The 22,632-nt window shown below is 38.2% G+C and overlaps 1 protein-coding gene across 1 annotated transcript in view; it reads left to right on the top strand.

Annotated features, from left to right (window-relative positions):
- The window catches only part of CDH17 (cadherin 17), a 776,088-nt gene that overhangs the window by 181,214 nt on the left and 572,242 nt on the right, over positions 1–22,632 (top strand). Inside the window, exon 5 of the mRNA XM_044067353.1 lies at positions 6,480–6,617. Within this exon, the coding sequence (XP_043923288.1) occupies positions 6,480–6,617 (138 nt within the window). The remainder of the gene's footprint in view (positions 1–6,479; positions 6,618–22,632) is intronic.

The following is a 22,632-nucleotide window of genomic DNA, read 5'->3' as shown; positions in this document are numbered from 1 at the left end:
TTTGGTATATATTTCTCTGAAGTGAAGGCCAATGATGGGAGCCTTTGGCTCACCAAGTTCCCTGACGACTGTAAGCTGGCAACAAATATTGACTCCCCAAATGGTACTGACATCCTATAAACAGGCCTAAAGATGACAAAGCACTGACGCCAAAACTATGGACTGAAACTAAATGCTAAAAAATGTGTGATCATACCCATCTGTAAATCAGATATCCCTGCAAATTATAATATTGATAGCACACCCCTAAAAGTAGACCCAGTGGTGAAGGACATAGGAACATCGAGAGATAGTAACCTAAATTTTGACCACCAGGTAGCTACAGTAGTTAGGAAATCTGTTTGCGTCTCAACTTGTAAGTAAAGGCATGGCATGAAGGTCAAAGGAGGTCACAGTGCCATTGTACTCTACTTTCATCAGGCCCATAATCAAGTAAAATGCTCCCTTCTGCATGTATCTAAACAGGCACTTACACCAATTAAAGTGGCTTCAGACAGAATTTCCTCGCAAAAAATAATACAAAAAGACAAATGTCTTCTGTGGATTGACTAAAGGCCCTATCCCTTTACTCCATCTCATATTGTCTATTGAGAGGTGACTTATGCCTGACCTACAAGGCATTCTCTGATCCACCTCTGATGAAAATGTTATATATTTGCAAGACAAATTATATGAAGGTTACACATTCCATGGACCTGAACTTTATCTCTGACTTTAACAAAACTTGGTGGACAGACAGATTCATATTCCAAAGGCTACCTCATCTATGGAATAAACTTCCCATCTTTGTAAAACAAAGTTCGTCCCTCACTCTCTTCAAAAAGAATTTGGATAAATGGATGGGGGACCATAAATTCAGTCCCAGGGTACTGGGCATGTCCCTTATGGACAAAGGTAGTCTGCAAAATGACTCAAGGCTCTAACACACAAAGACCCACTACCCTGATACTACCTCATCCCATATCTGGGGAATTAAGATATAATATTGTCATATTCTGGGTATTACTGGCTAGGTTTGTAAAGGTTCTTGTGCCATTAGCCTAGTGAAACCTATGAACCTGTGATATTCTTGTTGGCCACACATACTGGCATTCCCTCAAACTGATTTCCACTCAATCTAAAAAACAAAAGTTGACCGACCTTATGTGCATTTTCTGATATCATTTACAATTTTTAATATATATATATATATATATATATATATATATATATATATATATATATACATATACATACATATACACACACAGAGCATAAAATAGAAATCTGTAGACCCAATAAGTAAAAGACAAAGCAGCCTTAATATTCAATATGCTTTGTCATTTAGTATGATTTTAAGTTACCCATAATAAAACTAACAAGTCCAAGTACAACTGGAGAACATTTAATTTAATCTGTAGTATAAAAAAAAACTGGCAAATCTAAGCAAACTTGTCAAATGATTACAAGCCCCAGTATAAAAAGAGGCAAAATGGTGAATAAGAATTCATCAGATTCTGCAGGCTCTTCAAATATTTAATAGAAAGGAAAACTGCTGCCACAATGTAGCCCATATTGCATGATGTAGAGGCCAGCACTTTAAGGAATTTCACCTGCACTCTGCCCCTGGAAGAATTCCAGCTGTGTAGCAGCTGCAGTCTGCTCTGATCACTTTTAGTCTCCCTTAGCAGCCTGGTCAAGTTTAACGCAATCTTCTTACTCTGCCATTTCTGTTTGCTACCAATGTGACATCTCTAACTCTAATCTATTGTGTCCTGGTCATCTCCAAGGCATTGTCTTCCACACCTTAGTTACTATGAGAATTCTATAAGGGACTGCACATATCACTCATCTCACAGAATTACTTTACATCCTAACTTAAAACTGAAGCTAAAGATGACCATCATTTAATGCATGTTTCATACATATATCTTTATGTGAAACTTAATTTGAAGTTTGCTTTAGATACCATGTGACTCGAGTGTGTTGCTTTTCTGAATATGACAGCACTATTGAGAAAATAACTTATACATGCATTTTAAAATGTTTCAACTTTTTTTTCATTAATGCAGATGTATTGCTTTGACCCACTAACAAAAACACCTTATATGTTGTTTAGTAAATCACAGACATGCTTGAAAACTCAACCATGCTCTGTTACCTTTGTAAAACAAGAAATTGGAGAAAAGAAAATAGTCTGTAAATGGTTTATCTGTGACATATGCTTCTGTAACCACATGTTACAACTTCACTTTACATGCATCAGGAGTGTTTCAGGCAAAACCACAATGGTTGTGAGTTCCAAAGACCAAATGACACGTTTAGATTTTTTTTGTTTGTTTGTCATTTTCTGTTTCGTGTATTTGACTGTTTTTCGTTTTATTAGCCTGCTAAGTTACTAGAATATCTTTGTATTTGTTGAATGACTCTCCTTTCCATTGCGGGTCCGCCCTTATTAAAACTATGTATAAATTGCATGTTTGGATCTAGCTCTTTATTCTTATTCTTCTAGGCAGTGGGAGTCGAAATTAATTTCAGTTCTCTAGAAAACTGGTTAATCAATTAATATATGCATAATCACTTAATATATGCATATTCTATCACTTAACTGTGTTACATTTCATAAAGGCAATAGATGGACTAGTAATGTCTTCATGCTTCCAAGTAGATAGGACAACATATTATAAGTATCTTAAAAAAAATTACATGTCAAATGTGATCTAAGAGAATAAGAAACAAGATAGGGGATAACATCCTTATCCATGTGTGAAATCTGTGTTATATTAGGATATACATACTCCATCTGATCCATTACTCTGTATAACTAATAATAATCAAAGTATACATTTGGTCAAAGATGGAAGAGGGGTGCCTCTTCTCACAGTGAAAATTCAACAACTGCTAGAGCATCGCCACCATCTGTGAGACATAAACCCATAAAATGTGGTGGCTAGCCCATCCTGGATATCAACCACACCCATCCTCATCCCTATTATGACTTACCCAAGTTTCTGATAACAGAACAGGAGAATCATACTCTCTACCAGTTCTGAGTAAATAGCTGGAAATTTTAACAACTCAAAAAACAATTATTTTGCATTAACAGGCAATGGGTATTGTATAATAAGAACCATATCTAGATCACCTGGTGCCCTGCGCAAATCAACAAAATGGCATTCCCCTCAACTCAAAGCTATGAAGTAAAAATGAAAGTTCTCTTCTACTGCAACTGTACCAAGCTGCTTGGTAAAACTAAACAATTTACTCCAGTTACTACTTCATACACTCCCCTTAAGCTAAATACTTTAGTGCTTCATTCAAACAGTAACTGTAGTATTGGCATTCATTTACAAATGTGTAATATATTCACAGATTCATAGGTCAGTGCCAACACTTTACTCTCATACCATTTGCCCCTGCCAGTAACACACCCTGAGAACCACCTTCTCATCCTACTTTAGTTACAACTCTGCTTATAGGCTTTTTCAAAACATTAAAAAATGAACAAAATATCAGACGAGATATCTCACATTATGAGAAACATTTTTCCAAACTTAAGAAGTTCTAAATGACCTTGACTGCACTATAACCTTTTTACACCAAGGACTATAGTTTCTTAACCCTCTCTGAACAGTAAGTATCACAGTCAATGCCTCCTCCACCAGAGCCACAGTTGTGTGCTCTAAATATGCTGAGTCATCAGTTTCAAACTGGGTGTAAATTCCTGCAATCTATTCACCAATTCATAGGTCAATGCTAGCATCTGATGATTCTGTACTGGACTAGGCATGGTAAGGACTCTTCAGATCAACCATTCCAAAAAACAGAGGACCACAGGTCCAGACAACACCCTTAGAATACCTTACAATGCATCCCATTTAAACTGCAAACTGCTAGATCTCCCAGATGCACCCTCTGAAAGTCTGTAAGTTGGTCTTCATGTCTCTCTGGAAGAACCCTTAACTATGGAATAAAGGCTAGAAAATGCCAAAGTCTTGGATGACAGTGAATGGATTTCAGGACAATTGTTACCTCAAATGTGAAAAGATCGGGGTAGCTGACCCCCCATCGGTTATTCTAAGAGAAGCAAATATTCTAGCCAGCCTAGCTATAGAGAGATACTAGTGAAAATATGAACAGAGGCAGTCTGTAAAAATTGTCAAAACCCCACTTACTGACCCTTGTCACCTTTCTCATAGGGATAGAAAAGTGTGTAAAATCTGAGTAAAATTGCCTAGACTTGCAAGGGCTCATGAGCCATTAGCCTAGTAATTTCGAATGAACCTATGAACCTATGAGATAGCTTTATGGTCAGACGTTACCAGGGAGGATGAAACAATGGGGGTGTGCAGCATTCTCTCATATTTCGAGTACAAGGTCCAGTATGATGGATCCTCTAGTGAGTGTTTTCTCTGTTTAGTCAATGGTGTTTATGAAGTCCCAGTATCTCTGTGCCTGCAGATTTGAGACCGTATAGGAATGCCAGTCTACAGAAGGATAATTAAAGTCTTCTATAAGTAGGATGTTAGGTTGGTTGGTAAGTGTTTGCAGTAGGTCCAAATATGCATTGTGAGCTTCTTGGAATATGGAAAATGACCTATGGCTTTGTAGGATATAGTACAGGATTTTATATGGTGATCTTCACATGGAGGAACTCGAGGACTTCATCCTATTTTATCACCCTAGATGTATGCTTGTTAGTGATGTATAATGAGACACCTTGTGTGGAAGGCATAAAAACCTTGCACTTTTGTGGTACTCTCTGCCACTTTAAACCATGTCTCGGGTGCTGCACAGATGTCTATATTCTCAAGTGTGAGGAAGGCTTGGAGGGAGTTTAGTTTTTTTTTTTTATTTAGGCTCCTGGCATTGAGCAGTGACACCTTGAGGTTCAGTTTTACTGCCACAATGTCATCATCATCATCTTTGCTAACATCATCTTCTATGTAAAGAAATGGGCCAGACACCAGGCTGTGGCATTTAGTATATTATTGAACAAAGGTGATTAAATGTTTCATATTACAAGGTAAAGTTCATCAATGGGATGTACAAATCTGAATACATTTCCAACAAAAAATAGATAAGGGATTCTTGAAAGTGTCCTTGAAAACCTAGCTTATACAAGGTTGTATGTGGATGAGGAGAAAACCCAATCAGGTGTATTGTTGCAGCCAATCAGGTGTATTGTTGCAGCCCATGGTGTTAACACTTCTGGTGAATATGCAGATCAGTAGCACATGATAGTGCAGAGTTACTTTGGGATATAAGTGAGTATCAGGGGATTGTTCCTAATCAGTGGCTACAGCTCCTATTCCCATAATAATCACAGCTGTTTTAATAGCACTTGTGAATTACTGCAAAGTGGTAACTTTGTGGTACCAGGAGGGATGCAGGTATTTATGGCAGGAAAATATCTGTGATTATTGATGGATACGTCAATCCAAATGCACACAACAGCTGAATGTGGTAGGGATATATAACAGTTAACATTTAAACATCATAATTAAATTCTGCTTCTCAAATAGTCTAACTAGGATCTCTTTGTTATGCATATGCTTTGTATCTCCCACTGCCTGCTATGCATCGGCACCTGAGATCAATCAGAAAACTGTTCCCGTAAGGGTAACAGCCAGTCATGGGAAGTCACCATTCAAACAGACATCATAGGTTTTCCCATATTAAGCCTAATCTCTCACCCTTAGTGGCTGATGTGAATGCTCATGGATGTGAGGGCTTGCAATGCCTTCTCCTGTAGATGTGCATATTGCTGTACATAGCCTATAAAGGCTGTCACTCAAACATGGCCTGGCAAAGGCTTATGCGTGTCTTGATCATTTGCTTCATATCATATACCTTTCTCTTCGGTAAGTTCTATATATTGACATGAGTCTGACTACCTTCCTCACTCCAGGCATCAGCTGCTCACTCCCATCTTCCCTACCTGTCTTCCTGCTTGAGCCATTGATTGATCTCATGACATATGGGTTGTAGTCAGAGTTTACTTTTCTACTATGCAATGGAGCCAAGCATATGTGAGAAACTTAAAGAGGTGAAATCTAAAGAATTTCATTCAGCTTAACTTGAATGTTTTGTTAAACTAAACCTTAGCTGGTTAATGTAGCCTCGATGTGTTTTGATTGTATCATAGCTTCCATGAATGCAAGATATTCAAATTACAGTTAAATATTAATGAAAAGGAGGTGACATCGAAATATTAAATATATTATTGCAATTAATCCAGTTCATCCAGTTAGGCTACAGAATTTTACTTGAAGACAAAAACATAAATTGCCATTGTGGTTACCTGCGTTAACATTTCTAACAATGATTTCCTTGACTTTTAAAAGGTAATATCATAATGTTTTATGTTTTTAAAGAGTATCTAACCTATATGTTCATTCTGAAATTGTGAGTATTGGTTAATCAAATGAGGTATTATTTTACGCTATTCACAAATAAGCTGTGTATTACCTCTCATTATGTTTATTTTTTCTCAAAAGTTTATATCAAATAAGTCCAATATAGTCGATTATCGTCTGAGTGGAGAAGCAGAAGATACATTTCATGTGAACAATGAAGGATGGATGTATTTAAATAAATCTCTTGACAGGGAAACTAAGACAATGTACCTTATGCAGGTAAGAACAGAAACTCTTGCTAATTGTCATACTATATATTTCAACGCCTGCCATTTAATATCTTTTCCTACAACACTTATTCCTTTCCTTCTTATCCTCCATAAAGTATTTTTCTTCAAAAAAATGTCTTTTGTCAGAACTGAAATGCCATTATTGTATTATCTGCCTCTCTGAACTCTGATTTGTTTATACTTTTCAATAAGTATGTTTATCATGCTATTAATTTTGTACTAGATCAGTGCACTTAGGAATGTATGAAGAGCAAATGTTCTGTGCAACCTGTGAGTCTCAGACACATGGCAGTTAATATTAGAAGCTATTGGTGGTGCTGCGGTAGCGTTGTCACCTCACAGTAAGACGTTGTCCTGTTCAATTCTCAGCTAAAGTGTCTTCTGTGTGGAGACCCACGTGAATGGGCATACCTTCGTTGAAGGTTGTGCATCAGAGCTGGCAACTCGGCACGTAAAAATATTCTGCCAATCATTAGTGGACCGGAGTTCCTCTGTGGCGAACCCTAACTGGGAAAAGCCGAAAGACACAACATTTATTGAATTATTATCTTTACAGCAAGTATCCCAGGATAAACAGCAGAGGGGCAGCATCTTATTTCAAGAGATGTACTGTGTCCTCTTCTTCTTTTGCATAAGTTTCTAAATATTTTTAGGTTCATAGGTTTCTATGTTTTTTTAAGTCAGAAGCCTAGGTTACCACATTTTGCTTAGCCATGTAGCTCAAAGAATTTAGTGGGTGTATCTGCCACCCTGCTCAATGAAAGCAACAGTATTTCTGAGGTGGAGAAGGTCTAGCATAAGAAAATCATTTATAGTCCATAGGGTGAGGCAGAGATCACTGCACAGGAGACAGTACAAGTTGAAGAAAAATAAGAGGGGTTTTATTCTGTTTATGTAGCTAAGGGAACATTTTTTTACCTAAGAAATTTTGTGGTCTTTCCAGTTTGGCGAGGTGCTTGGTGAAGTACATTCCAAACTGTGTGTTGTATTCTATGATTGGCCTGATGAGAGAAAAACAAAGTGAGATTATGACATCCTTGGACTTGGCAATATATTCTTGGTAATTAATTGAGAAGGCTGGAACAATTTACTAACTATAACTAACACATAGTTCATTGCTGCTGAAGGTACTGTTATTGTTAAATTGGTCCCTTTTAGGTGGTAATCTCTAGGATAGGCTTGTTTCCTAAAAGACAACTACACTGTAGTTTTGGCAATAAGAAGGCCATGGTCAGCATGCCAGGAGACGGTCCTGGTAAGCCCCTCTTGGAAAATTATTATTAGTCAATATTTAATATTTTCATTATTTATCATTTGTTAAACTGGTAAGGGGACTGGCCCATCAATGCCTTTTAGCCAGAAGGCTTAACAAATACTTATAAGTAGGCTATTTAATGTAGCCAGGCAGCTGAGATAATTTTGAAAGGCTTTGTGGGTGTTTCAGCTGTTGCAAGTGTCTGGTTAGATACATGCCAAAGAGGACATTGTATTCAGTGAATGGTCTGATAAGGGATGAGTATAGTGGTACTATAACTTTTCTGGACATGGATGCCATCATCATCATCATCACCAACATCACCAACATCATCATCATCATCAATCACTCCTTTTCCCTTTTTCTGTATGGGGCCAGGGTGTTGTGTCAACTGTCATCATCTCTCTTGATTCACTGCCACTCTCCTACCTTCTTTGCCAGTCATGCCTGACTGTCACAGATTTTCTCTCACACAATCCATCCACATCTTTGCTGGCCACTTCATTTCCTCTTTTCCTCCTGTCTGTCCCAAAGTTTCTTCATTAGATTGTCTTCTGCTTTTCCACATGTGCTTGAACCACCATGATCTGTTCTCTTTGACATTGTTTGCAATCAGAGCTACTTTGACTTCTACTATTATGTCCTCACTTCTTCATCTGTCTCAAGTGTGCATCTTATCACCAATCTCAGGCACTTCATTTGCATCACCTCTGGCTTCCTCAACTGTAATGCCTTTACTGCCCAGGTCTCTGTACCATACATTAGTACTGGTCACACTACTGTATTGTACACTTTACTTTTAAGCTTCTTTGCATTCTTCTGTCATACATTATACCTGCCACTCCTTACCAGTTATCTGCACTCCCTTTGATTCTAGCTTTGCCATCTTCATTCAGACTTTCCTTCTCCTCAACCACCCCTGCTGGATACTTGAAGCTGTTAACCTGTTCTACTATCTCCCCCTCAATTCTCAGCTTCTCCTGATTTACACAATTTGCTGCCATTACCACTGTCTTATCTGTACTTAGTTTAACCCCATGTACCTTCAGTTTTGCATTCCATTTCCCCTATCTTTTGCTGAAGTCTTTGCACAGAGCCTGCCTGTAATGCCACATTGTCTGCATGTAGCAGCCTTATTGATCTGTCCTGTCTGACCTGTTTACTAGTGTAATCCATTACCAATTTGAACAGCAGTGGGCTCAGAGATGAAACCTGATGCACATCCAATCCCATCCCACTGGAAAACTTCTGTGAGACAGGACATTGTTCGTACTTGAGCCATTGGGTCTTTGTACATAGCTTACACTACTTCTACCAATGTTTCTGGTACTTTGAACCATCACAGGACTGATCAAATCAGCTTTCTTGTGATCTTGTCATATGCTTTCTCCAAGTCTCATCCCAGTTTTACTCTTTTCTCATCTCTAGCTTCTTCTCAGCTATGTGTCTCACTGCAAACATTAGCTCAGTTGTGCTACATCCTCATCTTACTTTTTGCAACTCTTCATATTTATCAGTCACCTCAAGTTCAATGCCAAAAAGTGTATTGTCGTCTCCTTTGGTAAAAACTCTGTACCCATGAACTACCACATAGCTGGTAGTCTACTTAATGCCAAAAATGTGATAAGAGACCTTGGGACACAGGTGGACCGTAGTCTCTACTTTGATAATCACATTGCCACAGTGGTCAGGAAATCCTTCTCCGTGGCTCATCTCATCACAAAAGGATTCTCATCCAGAAAAAAGAGGTCATTGTTCCCCTCTACTCATCACTCATTAGACCCATTATAGAGTACAACGCCCCTTTTGGTATGCACCTCACAAGACATCTACAACAACTGGAAAGACCACAGAAATACCTCACAAAGAGGATTACTGGCCTCAAACAGATGCCCTACGCAGACCATCTAAAAAAACTACAGCTTTACTCCATCGCATATCGCCTACTCAGGGGCGATCTCTGCCTAACATACAAAGCTATGTCAAACCCAGAGCTGTTGGACATGCTCCACTTAAAGAAATCTCAATCCCTCCGAGCTACATGCTCTAGGGACCTAAACCTTGTCACCACAATAAACAGAACATGCTGGAGGGATAGATTCCTGTCCCAGAGACTTCCCATACTCTGGAACAGACTACCTATCTATGCCAAACAGAGCTCCTCATTAGCACTCTTCAAGAAAAATCTTGATTGGATGGGAAATGGGAAATTCACCCCGGGGATCACTTCTGTGGCTCTGCTCAACAGGGGCACAGGAAAATAATTTTCTTGGGTGGTGATAGCCAGGGTACATTTTTTGGCTAGGCTTATATAGGCCCTAGGGCCAATAGCCTAGTACCTGCCTATGAACCTATGAACCATGTCCAGAACTTATATGCAGTGTGACCAGAATTTGATACCTCTGCACTGCCCAAAGTTGAAAATGTCCCCTTTGTTCTTGACCATTGGTACTAGTATGCTTATTCTCCAGAAGTATGGGATACACCTTTCTCTCCATGCTGTTAAGAGTAATCTCAGGAGCCATTTCTCTCCTATCTCACCCAGCATCTTTATCATATCTTCTGTGACCTCATCTGATCTTGCTGCCTTCTCTGACTTAATTTTCCTTAGGGCTGTTCTTACCTCTGTGCTGGGCTCCTCCTCTTCTATCATCATAGGCTGTGTCGCTGTGTCTTGGGCAGTACAGCTTCTGTGGAGTTTTCTTCATTCAGAAGCTAACATGCCCTTACCTATAAGTTGCGTGACATAAAATGATTTTCCTATTATCTTAGCTACTTGTTGATCAAAGGCCAGATTGCTGTCTGCATATGTTCCCAGATCCCTTATTACTGTGTTGACTCTTAGGGGTGTTTTATCAATGGAGTAATTAACTCAGGTTGACAGTTTCCCAGAGGACATTATAATGCATGTTTAATACTGAGTTTTAGGCCATGGCTTTGGCATCAGTCATTTGTCTGTTTTAAACACGCTTGCAAGATGTTGATGTCCTGGGGACAATCTATAATAGCTCCAAATTTACAGTCATCTGTGAACTTGGTGAGACAGAGGCCTTGAATGTTATCCTTGCCTTCTGAGAGGTAGATGCCAAACAGGAGAAGGTCCAGCATGTTGCACTGGGGTACTCTGCTGGTGACCAGTCTCTTGGTGGAGGTGGTCTCACTGATCCTGACTTCTTGGGTTCTGTCTGTTAGCCATCTGGCAATCCAGTAAGTTATGTAGGGATTCATGCCTACCTCAGAGTACTTGTCAGTAATGCCCTAGTGGGGTACTATATTAAATTGTAATTTTTTGGACAGCAGGTTATGATACATTTAGTGAATTTATTGAATATATTAATCAGTCTACTAATTTTCTTAAATTCACCCATAAGACTTCAATTGATACGTTACAATATTTGGATGTAGAAATCTACAAGTTAAACAATAATTTTGAAACTAGAATTTATAGAAAATCTACCTTTTGTAACTCCTTTCTCTACTACAATAGCGCACACCCTTCACATTGTAAAAAGAACATAGTGAAAGGACAGTTTGTCAGGGGTTGCCGTATGACTAGTTTGGAGTCAGATTTTGTTAATGAATGTACTTTTTTTAGAGATTATGTTTAAAGAAAAAGGTTACCCTGGCAATTTTGTTGAAAATATCAGGATGGAAGTGGAGGAAGGTAGAAGCACAAAATTTAGACCTATTAAGGGTGTTATATCCGAATCTTTACCTGAATTTGGGGATAGAAATAACAAAGGTACCTATAATGAATACCAGCAGGCCTTGGTATTGGAATACAATGCTTCAAATTTCAAGGTCAGGGAGATTTTTCAGAGAGAATGGGATAGATTTGTGTCACTTACAGACATAGATGAAATATTAAAATTAAAGCCAAAGGTAATTTATAAAAATTCATTCAATATCAAGAAAATCTTCGAGATAAATAGCAATGTAGGAAACACCAAGTTTTGTGAAAATATACATTTTATAGGGGGAAGAAAGAAAATGGGAACTTTTAAATGTGGAAGTTGTCATCAATGTGAATATATTATGAATAAAGGGGAAATTCATTTAGAAAGTAGAAATAGATGGATTGGAAGTAAGGGGAACTTTAGTTGTGATACAAAAGGATTAATTTACCTTGCATCATGTCAAAAATGTAAGTCATTTTATGTGGGTAAAACAGAGAGAGTATTGAGGAGGCGTATCTATGAACATCTTTATGAAATTTCAAAAGCTAAAGAAACAAATGCTTTATACAAACACTCTAGGGAATGTGAAGGGTATAAATTCCTCTTTTTTGTATTAGAACAAGTTAAGAGAGATATAAGAGGTGGCCCTTGGGAGGAATTGTTAGAATATAAGGAACTGTGGTGGCAGATAACTCTGGAAGCAGCGAAAACACCCGGTTTAAATGACCATATTTCTCTTTTACCTTTATTAAAATTAAGGGCTGCCAAAGTGTAAAGACTGTGTTATGATCAATATGCCAGTAGATGGCGCCATTCTACTTGAATACATTGACTCACATGTTAAACATAAATTTTTATATACATATAATACATTACATTTTTTTAAATAAAGTTTAGATTTTAATAATTATTTATGAATAATATATTAATTTTAGATATTATGAACTTTATTCAAGATGCAACAAGTAATTTCTTCACTATTTTATTTAATATTTATATTTAGTGGTGACATTATATATACTTGCTACTTAATATTCATGAGCCTTTTAGGAGAGCCTGATTAGTGTGTTTAAATGTTTTTTTGTGATGTTTATTGGTTAATGTTTTAATTCCGAGCTATTTAAGATGTAATTAGTGGTATTATTTGTTATCTGATGAAGTCCAAGTTGTATGTGGACGAAAACGCGTATTGTGAATTAACTGCGTTAATGCTGTTTTTATGTTGCTTGTGATGCTGTTCGTGGATATTGAATAAATCGAGTGATTTTTGCTAACTGGTCGGAGTGCCCCTCTTTTGCCTACTGCACTCTTTTGGATTTTGTTGTTGCTTTCTGAGTGCAGTTTTCGCAGTTTTCTGAGTTGTACTATATTAAATACTGTATCAAATGCCTTGACCAGATTAAGGTAAGCAGTATGCACTGCTTTACCTTCATCCATTGCCTTGGTGACCCTGACAAAGAAGTTAACCAAGTTAAGTAGGCATGACCTTCCCTTAACAAAGCCAAACTGGGATGGGGGTCCAGTGTCTGCAGGTTGTCAATGTCCTTGTTTATCATTTCCATGATAATTTGTTCTATGGCTTTACATATTAAACTTGTTAGTCTGATGAGTCTATAGTTCCCTAAGTCAGCTGATGATCCTCCTTTATGGAGAGGAATGACTGTTGCGGTCCTCCATTCACGTGGAACATAGCCTATTTCAAGGCTGCAGTTGAAGAGTGGTCCTGATAGATCATTTTTTAAACCATTGAGGAGGCAACCGGGATGTTGTCAGGACTCGTGGAGGCATGTTCTTGACTTTAGTGAGTTCTGCCAGCACCTACTGCCTGCTAATAGTTGGAGAAAGGATGATGGAGTGGATTTCACCTGGTGGAGTAGGGGGTGGGAATGAAGTTAGAGCTAAATTTATCATGCAGTAAATTTGCTATGTCACCCTAATTGGTGAAGGTAATATTCCTGACCATCAGTTCAACACACTGCTGTGTGTTACCTCTAAGGTTCTAGACATAGTTGAAGAAAGACTTGTAATTGCCCTTAGCCTGTGAGGATATCCTGACCTCATAGTTGGCCTTTTTGGACTTAATTAGACCTCTTAGTTTCTTGTTTAGTTGCATAAGTGAGCACTTATCTTTAAGGGAGTTGCTCTTCTTGATTTTGGCCATGACTTTTCTTCTTTTATTATATACCATGTTTAGGTGAGGATTCCACCACTGGAGTTTGTTTTTAGTGGTTTTTTGGGCTTATGTCTGGTAGGTATGACAGTCTCAATGTAGCCATTCACATTTGTATACAGAATCTGTCGATAATTCTGCATAGGTAGTTGTGGTCTCAGGGTTTGTGGGATCCTTAAATTTTGACAAACTGTCGCATAATAGGATGGAGGTTGCATTAGAATATTTCCTAACTGTTACTGGTTTAGCTAGGTTTTCTGGGTTGAATTTTGCTTTAAAGGAAACAGCTTTGTGATCCAACCTCACTAGTGAGGATGTGACATGGGGGGAGCAATGCTCTCCATCCCATTTTGGTGAGTATCAGATCCTGTATGCTTGATCCTCTGGTTGGAGCATGTTCTATCTGTTCCAGGGTGCTAGTGGTAATAAGGTCCAGGAAGCATTCTGCCCATGGATTTCAGGCAGTGGATGTTTCCCTGCCTATAGAGGTGTAGTTAAAATCACCTATTTAGAGAGTATTTGCTTGGATGGTGAGCACCTCTAGCAGGTTTAGGTAAGAATTGTGAGACTCTAGTGATGTAGACAGTGACCTATTGGTAGCCATGATATGGTGAATGACTTTATCTATGGTGACTTGCAAGTCAATGAGCTCCATGGAATCATCCTGTTTAATCATGCTGGAGGCATGTTTGTTGCTAATGTAGACTAAGACAGCTCCACCTTTGGCCCCAGTCTCTGCTGTTGTTGGTCTAAATGTGAGGAAGGCACTGTAGATGTGTACTGCTACTTTCTATAGCTTTAAAATAAGTTACGGTCATGACACAGATGTTAACATTCTCCAGAGTGAGAAGGGTTTACAGGGTGCAGTCTCTTTTGTTTATGGTCATAGCATGCAGCAATAACACCTTAAGGCTGCTTATACACTTTTTCACTATGTTGGTAGGTAGTCTTGTCTTTTTGGCATCACCTAAAAACGGCTCTAGGGAATGGCTAAAGTTTTAGCCAATATCCAAAAGCCTATGGGAACAGGTGCAGCCCATCTTTAGCAAAGCAACATGATCTTTTGACTATGTCCTGCCATACTGGATTCTCCTACAGTGACACCAGAAACTAAGGCAATTACTAAAATCAATCATTTTATATTCCTACTGTGGCATCATCATTGGTGCAGGTAGAATGCTGCTCAATGCAAGACTCATACCTATCTGTGATACACATTCCTAGAGATCCATTTTGTCTGTCTTCATATAGTCCAGTGAAGTACATCTCAGGTCATTTATAACCACTTGGACTATGAATGAATCTTACTGGTGCCTTGCGTACAATGACTTGAGTGTATGCGTGATATTGCAGATCCTGGCTCCAGAAAGGCAACTAACCGTGTTCTTCTTCTTTACTAACCTGGTGAGTGGAGCATCTTTGTGATGCACAATGGAGTCCCCAATGATAAGAGTGTTTGGTAAAGTATATGGTTGCCTTATGGGCCTTGCTGTTGGGGGACCATCAGGTGTAGGCTTACGTGAAATGTTTGGTGTTGCTTTTGGTGTGTGTTTAAGTGATTGGTAAGGAGCAGTGTTGCCATTAGTTTGCTTTGGAGGTCTTTGAAATTTGGGAAGGTTTCTTTTAAGTGTCACAGTATAAGGCAATCTGTGTGTGAGGTACACGGAGTGTGTGAGGGATGTAGTCTGGATATTCCTGACAACCCTAGTACTATGCAAGATTTTTGCCTCTAAGAAAGTTGCGTATTTACATCTCTTGCATACTGTGTTATTTTCTTAAATGACTAACAGGTTGCCTTTAAACATGAAACAATTGCTAAATTGCCCTAGGATGCCCATTTCTACCAAGAAGGCCACAGAGAGATTTGGTAATTGCGTATTATGTTGTCCAACCTGGAATAGGGTGGGCTGTTTAGGATTAAGGATTGGGTTTCAAGAGGGTCTACTAGGAAAGTTCTGAGATTATGGGAAATATATTATATAGTCCTAACATATGGAAGTACTATTCAATGCACAAGCTATCTGATTTAAGGTCAGTGCCATACTGTTTAACAGGTTTCACACCCATTTGTAACTTTATAAGGAAATTTTACTGCCTAGGCATTTACTACTATACAGGGCACTGCTAATTGATGCTGCTTGGTGGGCAGCTCCATGCAAACCTGCCTGACTTTTAGTGGAGAAAAAAAAAAGCTTCAAATCTGACTCTTATATCCTCTAGCCAATAAACAAGAACATTTTGAGCTTACTGGTGTGGTTCCCAACTCAGAGAGAGACCAGGTAAACAACTTCTGCCAAAACACGGATGATCCTTGAGTTTCTTAATGTAAAGCACAGGAAAAGCAGCTCTCAAGTGTAGATTAAACAACAAACAACTAAGTCCCTGGTTAATTCACTCTTATGCAAGTTGATTAGAAGGCAAACAGAACTAGAAAAGCCAACAAACAGAGAAATGACTATTTTTGCCACAAAATACAATGCATGCTTTAAAAATGCTCAAAATCGGTAGTGATTACTATATAAAGCAAGTACAATAAATAAAAAACAGAAATATTCTTAGCTTGGATGGGTCAGGATACAGTTGAAATATTTGAAGAGTGTTGCGGAGTCCTCTGTAAACTGTAAATGAGATGGTAGTGATGTAGGTTTCTCAGTCACTTGGTGGATAGTTAAGATCACCTAGGAAAATGGTATTGCATTTAATACTAAGTGATTCCAGTTCCTGTAGAAGGGCATTGTGGCTTTCTTGGGTGATAGACAGAGTTCTTTATCTACAGTAGCTAATATATGGTTTCGGGACCTTTCTGGTGGTTATTTGGACATGAAGAAGCCTCTAGTGCATCATGCTTATTTACCAGCCTTGATGCGAGTCTCATCTGGATGCAGAGATGGAGACTGACACAACCCCATTATCTTTTCCTTCCTATACAGTAGCTGGACTAAACATGTGGAAGTCGTTGTAGCAGATCTAAATATATGGAAGTCATTACAGCCCTGCACAGCCAGAGTACTCTCTTCTGTTTTAAACCATGTCTTAGTCACTACAACAGCATCTACTTCCTTCAGGGCTGAGGAGGGCTTGTAGGGAGTGGAGTTTCCCATTTACACTCCTAGCATTGACCAGTAACATCTTAAAATTTTCCTTTGCTTGCTCCATTATGTTGGTAGGCTTATCAGATTAGTATTGCCTAAAAAGAGCACTATGATGGCAGACAATGTCTTTGTACTAATCGAAATCCTAGAGGGCCACATGCAGGCCATCCCTGACAAAGTGGCATAGTCTGTCAGTCATATCCTCACTGTCTGACAAATATTGGACCCCTTTTGAATGAAACCTAAACAAATAGACAGTTATTGAAGTAAATTATTTTTTACTCGTTTTATGGCATAATCCTTGGAGAAGGTAGAATGCTGCTCAGTGCTAGGTTGATACCTGACTGGGACACATACTTTAAGCACTCCATTATGTCTCTCTTCATATAGTCCAGGAAGGTACATCTGAAGTCATTGACACCCACATGTACTATGACAATTAAAATCTATACCAAACAGAACAATGGTAACTATCACACACGCGCGCACATGCACACACACACACACACACACACACACACACACACACACACACACACACACACACACAAGCATGCATGCACACACACACATAAACACACACATTTATTTATTCAAAAAATGCTTACACTGTGACACACAGATACCAAAGACTTCATCCTTGCTTCCTTGCAGCTGTCTTTGCCTGGCACACCTCCCATTAGAGTTGAATGAGGAGCATGTTCACTAGATGCCCAAACCAAGTCAACTGGTTTCTCCTCATCCAAAGGAGAACATTTTGCGTGGATTTTCCTGGATTGCTGAATATCTCACTTTGTCACAAAGAGTGAGACCTGTAACCCTGCAAAGAAATTTCACATGTTCATACATGGATTACAGTTGAAGTAGCCTAAGCTATTTGGAAATTACCCCCTGCACCAGCCAGTTTAGCAATGCTTTCAGCACCTTACATGGACTCCAACTGCCAGGAGCACTCAAAGCTGTCTATATAAAAGGCAGTTGGAGTGCCAAATTACTTCAGACCTTTTTTTTTTCTGCCAAAACAAGTGTGTCATTGGCAGACCATGTGATTCTGTCAGTTGGCTGGAAGTCTTTCTACAGTGGGGCAGTGAGTTCCTCGTGGAAAGCCTCATTTTATCACTTTTGTGAATCAAACATTATATGTTCTTGTCAGTGTTTTTACTTTTATTAAGGAACACAATGAGGATGGGACTTTCAGTGGTTTACTTACTTCAGAACTACTTGTCCACTACCATTCTCTATACAGACTCCTTCGCCATCTGCTTTTCAAACTTCTTTCACAGCTTACAGATAGAGCAAATTTCAGTCTCCACTGCTCTTCCTAACCCAGTGCCCAAAAAGAAAAAAAACTTGTTAAGGAATCTTCAAGCATTTGTCCAGCTCCTAGTTTACCTCAGCTGCTGATGGCTGACAATGCTGTAGCCAAAAGTTGTTCTTCACACCATACCATCTTGTTCTCCAGTCGCTTTCCAAGCTGCCAAAGACCAGGGACCAGCCACTTCCTCTGTGGTTGTAAGAATGCCATTAGCAGGCAAGGGAGAGCCACTTTTGTCATTTTATAGGGAAGAGACAGATGAATAGTCTTCACTTTGCAGAGAGTTGGTTTTGGATGCTGGGCCCAGTGTGCCAGAGAGCGAGACATTGTTAAGGGAGAAAGTGCTTAGTGAGAAAAAACTTACAGTCACCTGTTTCTATTTCCATTGATAGGGCATATTTACCTGGATTTGCCAAGGAATAGATTATTGCTTTTGCTTTTCTTCTCAATCTTCTGGGAAAAGGTTCCTATTCATTCTGATAGGATTTTCAGAATGAAACAGTCAGTGCAGGGGCAGGGGTATACCTCGGGACTTTCTTCTCAGACTGAACATTCTATTTTTGAGGACATAAGAGACATAAACTGAAAGGTCAATATTTAATACAGCACACAGTGGTTGAAACTGTAGACTCATTTAAGGACCTGGGTAGATGGGTAGATTCAGCTATGACTTTTTCTAATCATATCAACCAATTGGCTAATGATAGTTATAGAACTATAGGTTGTATAAAAAGATTTATAAAGACTAAGAAATCAAACATAATGAAGTCATTGTTTATTAGTTACATTAGACTCAAACTTGAGTATGGCATAACAATATGGAAACCCTATTGGAAAACAAGAATGAATAAACTGGAAAGAGTACAGTGGAAATATACTAAGGGCATCCATGGATGTGAAAATCAAAGTTATTATGAAAGACTAAAATATCTGAACTTGTACAGTGTCTCTTACAGATATTTAAGCGGAGATCTTATTCAGGTATATAGGGCATTTAGGGACAACTACCTCTGGGAATGTTTGGGATTATCAAAACGTACTAGAGGATCATTAGATAACCTATGTAGAAGATTCTATAAGAATGAGAAGTGTACTAACTGGTTCTCTGACAGAGTAGCTGATGCTTGGAACAGGCTACCAAATTATATTAAAGCAAGTACTACTTTAGATATTTTTAAGAACAGCCTGGACATTTATTATGGGAACAAGTGTTTTGGCATATTGGCAAGCTAGAAGGGCTTTAATGTCCGTGCTTGAAACATTTGTATGTATGTATGTATGTATGTATGTAAGTTTGATTCAGAATTCAGTGTTAAAGAAACTTCTTTCACTAACATTTTATCTAACACAAATGTGGTGTTTCAATGTGGTCAGAATGAAATGCATATGGCACAGAACATTTATTATGATGTGTTACTGATATCGATACATAAAGCTGCTGCCATCCCTTCTGCATTGCCTACTTCAGAGAATGTTTTCCTCACTATTCCAAACTTCCATAATAGGCAACCTTTGGTCCCCAAGAGACATGACAGGTTATATAAGGTGCCCCAGACCCATATGTACCTGTTTTTAATCCTAAAGCAGAACCAGGAGTCATTGCTTTAACCAAATCAGCTACTTTTAAACAGGTTATTGCTACAGATCTCATTGCTATTGAGAAAGATAGGAAAGCAAGAGATAAGTTGGGGGGAATGTCTATTCTTGTAATACCTTACCTTTCATAATGTTGAAGTGTCAGGCTCATATGGTAAAGAGTTTGCTTTTGACTTGTGAGACTATGTGGAAGCTAATGGTTAACCTTCTTTCTGAGGTAAATAATTCATTAAATAGTTCTGTGACAGCAGTTCGCAGGTGGCAAAGCGTATCCTAAAATGTACTTATGATGTAGATGACTCTTCCTCTAGAGCTTCTGTATCTGGATCAGTTTTGAGGAGATTTGCTTGGCTTCATAGTTAAAACCTTCCTGAAAATGTTAAATCTGAGGTTTTAATCTCCCTTTTAGATAAGGAGACTTGATTTGGCCTTTCTGCTGCTGAGGTACTGAAGAAGTCTGATGAACGGGGAAAACTGATTGATACAAAAAGTGACTCCTATGTTCCAGCCCTAGTTGTTTTAAGCCAAATAATAGTTTTCCTTCTTCACCAGCCTCCCACTCCAATAAACAATTTAAGCATCAAGGAACCAACTTTCAGAGTAAAATAAGGAATATGAAGTGTTCTAATCAAGTATAGCAACCCCCTCCCCAAAATCAGCACAACTATTTATCTGTCTGCTAAGGACCCCTCACCCCATACTAGCAGTGTTTCTCTATTTCTGAGACTTTATATTTCCTTATGACATCAGATAGTCTCAAACAATTGGTTCTGACTATAATCCAGAAGCATATCTCTCAACCTGTTATCACAAAAAGTCTGGACAAAGCCTAAAATAATGGGGGGATAACAGTCCAAAAATCATGAGAGATTTAAAAAATGGCTGTGAGAAGCTTAGAAGGTTGCTAGAATAATAGAATTTGTTTTAGATTGCATTTTCTGAAGGCTATGAAGTCTGAAACACAAATGTATGTCATTGTTTAGTGGCTTCATTCCTCACTGAATTAACACACAAATTTTATGAGGAACAGACCAAAATTATGAGGAAAAAATCTGGACATTCTGCAAAAATCTGAACAATTAAGAGGTATGTACAGAGGGGTATTGGTGGCAATAGGAATCCCTTCCTCTCTTTCAGGGGATTCTGCCTTGCCCAAGAAAACACATTTCATTTTTTTCTTCCATTCTGCCCAACATGCTATCTCAGAGAGTCATAAAACCAGTTGGTCGCAATCTAATAGGCAAGGGCTATTATTCAAAGATAAAGCCAGTGCTGAATATTTCAACTCTAAATCTTTTTGTCAAGATCCCAAAGTTCAAGATGGTATTACTTCACAATTGTGTATCTTTCATTCCTCATCAAACTTTCAGGTTATAGCTTGGCATCTCCAAGTTGGGAAACACACAGGAACGCTTAAAATGTAAATGTTTTATTTAGTCAGTTTACTATGTTTTCTGTGCCTGTGTAAATTTGGCAAATTTGCTCATCCCCACAGAGCTCAGCAATACTTAGTGTCCTGTTCTGTATTTTCAGTCTTGCATCTTGTGCCAGGAAGAACTAAGTACTAAAACCATCACACTTTTCTAAGTATATTAAGTGAACTGCTGTTGATTTCTTAATATATGGATCTATGTTGAGCCATTGAAAGTGCGTTTCATCGAAATGTACAGCATCAAACTCACTTTTGTGAAAGTGCATTTTATTGAAAATGCACTTTTGCATAAAAACCCACCAAAAAAATAAAAAAATTAAAGCAGTACTCACGTTTATGCAGGGGGTAAGCCTGCATTCCCATGAGGGGGGCACCCCTACTTTAATATTCTCACTCTGAGATCACACTACAGTGGGGAAAAGGGAATATTCCCTTACCCTGCTGTACCACGATCTAAGCAACAGTTTGCTTAGTTGTACAATGAACAGTACATGCTGATGTACAACTAAATTTACAGTTATTTATTTATTTATTTATACCTTTCAGCAAAAGTGCATTTTCGATAAAATGCACTTTTGCGAAAGTGAGCTTGATGATGTACATTTCGATTAAACGTATTTTCAATAATAAGACTAGGACTCATATATAAATATATATATATATATATATATACACACACACACACACACACACACACACACACATATATATATATATATATATATATATATATATATATATATAGATATATAGATATATATTGCTTTTCTACAATTAAGTCTGTAAAAGTGAATTTGCCTAACGCTAGTCCTTGTCGGAGTGTTTGCCTTAAATTGCCTTAAAGTATTATCTAGCTAGCTGTAGAATTACTTTGTTGTAGCATTACACTATCAGCAAACCTTCTGTCAGTTTTTACATTAAGAAGACCTGGAAATAATCATCTGGTGGCAATAGGTGATAAAAATGAAAAATCAGGCTCCACAAAGTTGCACAGATGTTTAATAAAAAAGTAACAAAGCTTTCAGACCATAAGTCCTTCTTCAGTGTTTGTAAAATTCATAGTGACAGCAGTAGTCTTATATATCAAATATTCATATCACATGGCACAGCCTACACCTATCAAATAATATCAGTTAAGGTATCAATTAAAAAATCTAAAGCTTTAAACTAATACTACATAAAATTACAAGCACAAAACATCACATAAAAACTTTCTAACCTACTAGTGCACCTGTTGTTGCTTACTTTTTTAGAATTGGTTTTAATGTTACCTGTTTACTGAAACCAGGAAAAAAAATCTGCTTGCAAGTGAATAATCCATTCATATTCCTTAGTATTCAGCCTGTTAATCAAATCATGTCTAATATTCAGTGATACTCACATCAAGAGGTTCTCCTGTTCGATTCTCGGTTGGAGTGCCTTCTGTGTGAAGTCTGCATGTCCTCCCCGCGGTCAAGTAGCCTCCGA

This window comes from Protopterus annectens, chromosome 3.part1, assembly GCF_019279795.1.
Source record: "Protopterus annectens isolate FY-2018-M chromosome 3.part1, PAN1.0, whole genome shotgun sequence".
In the NCBI taxonomy this organism is placed as follows: Eukaryota; Metazoa; Chordata; order Ceratodontiformes; family Protopteridae; genus Protopterus; species Protopterus annectens.
This window is presented reverse-complemented; position numbering and strand designations above follow the sequence as displayed.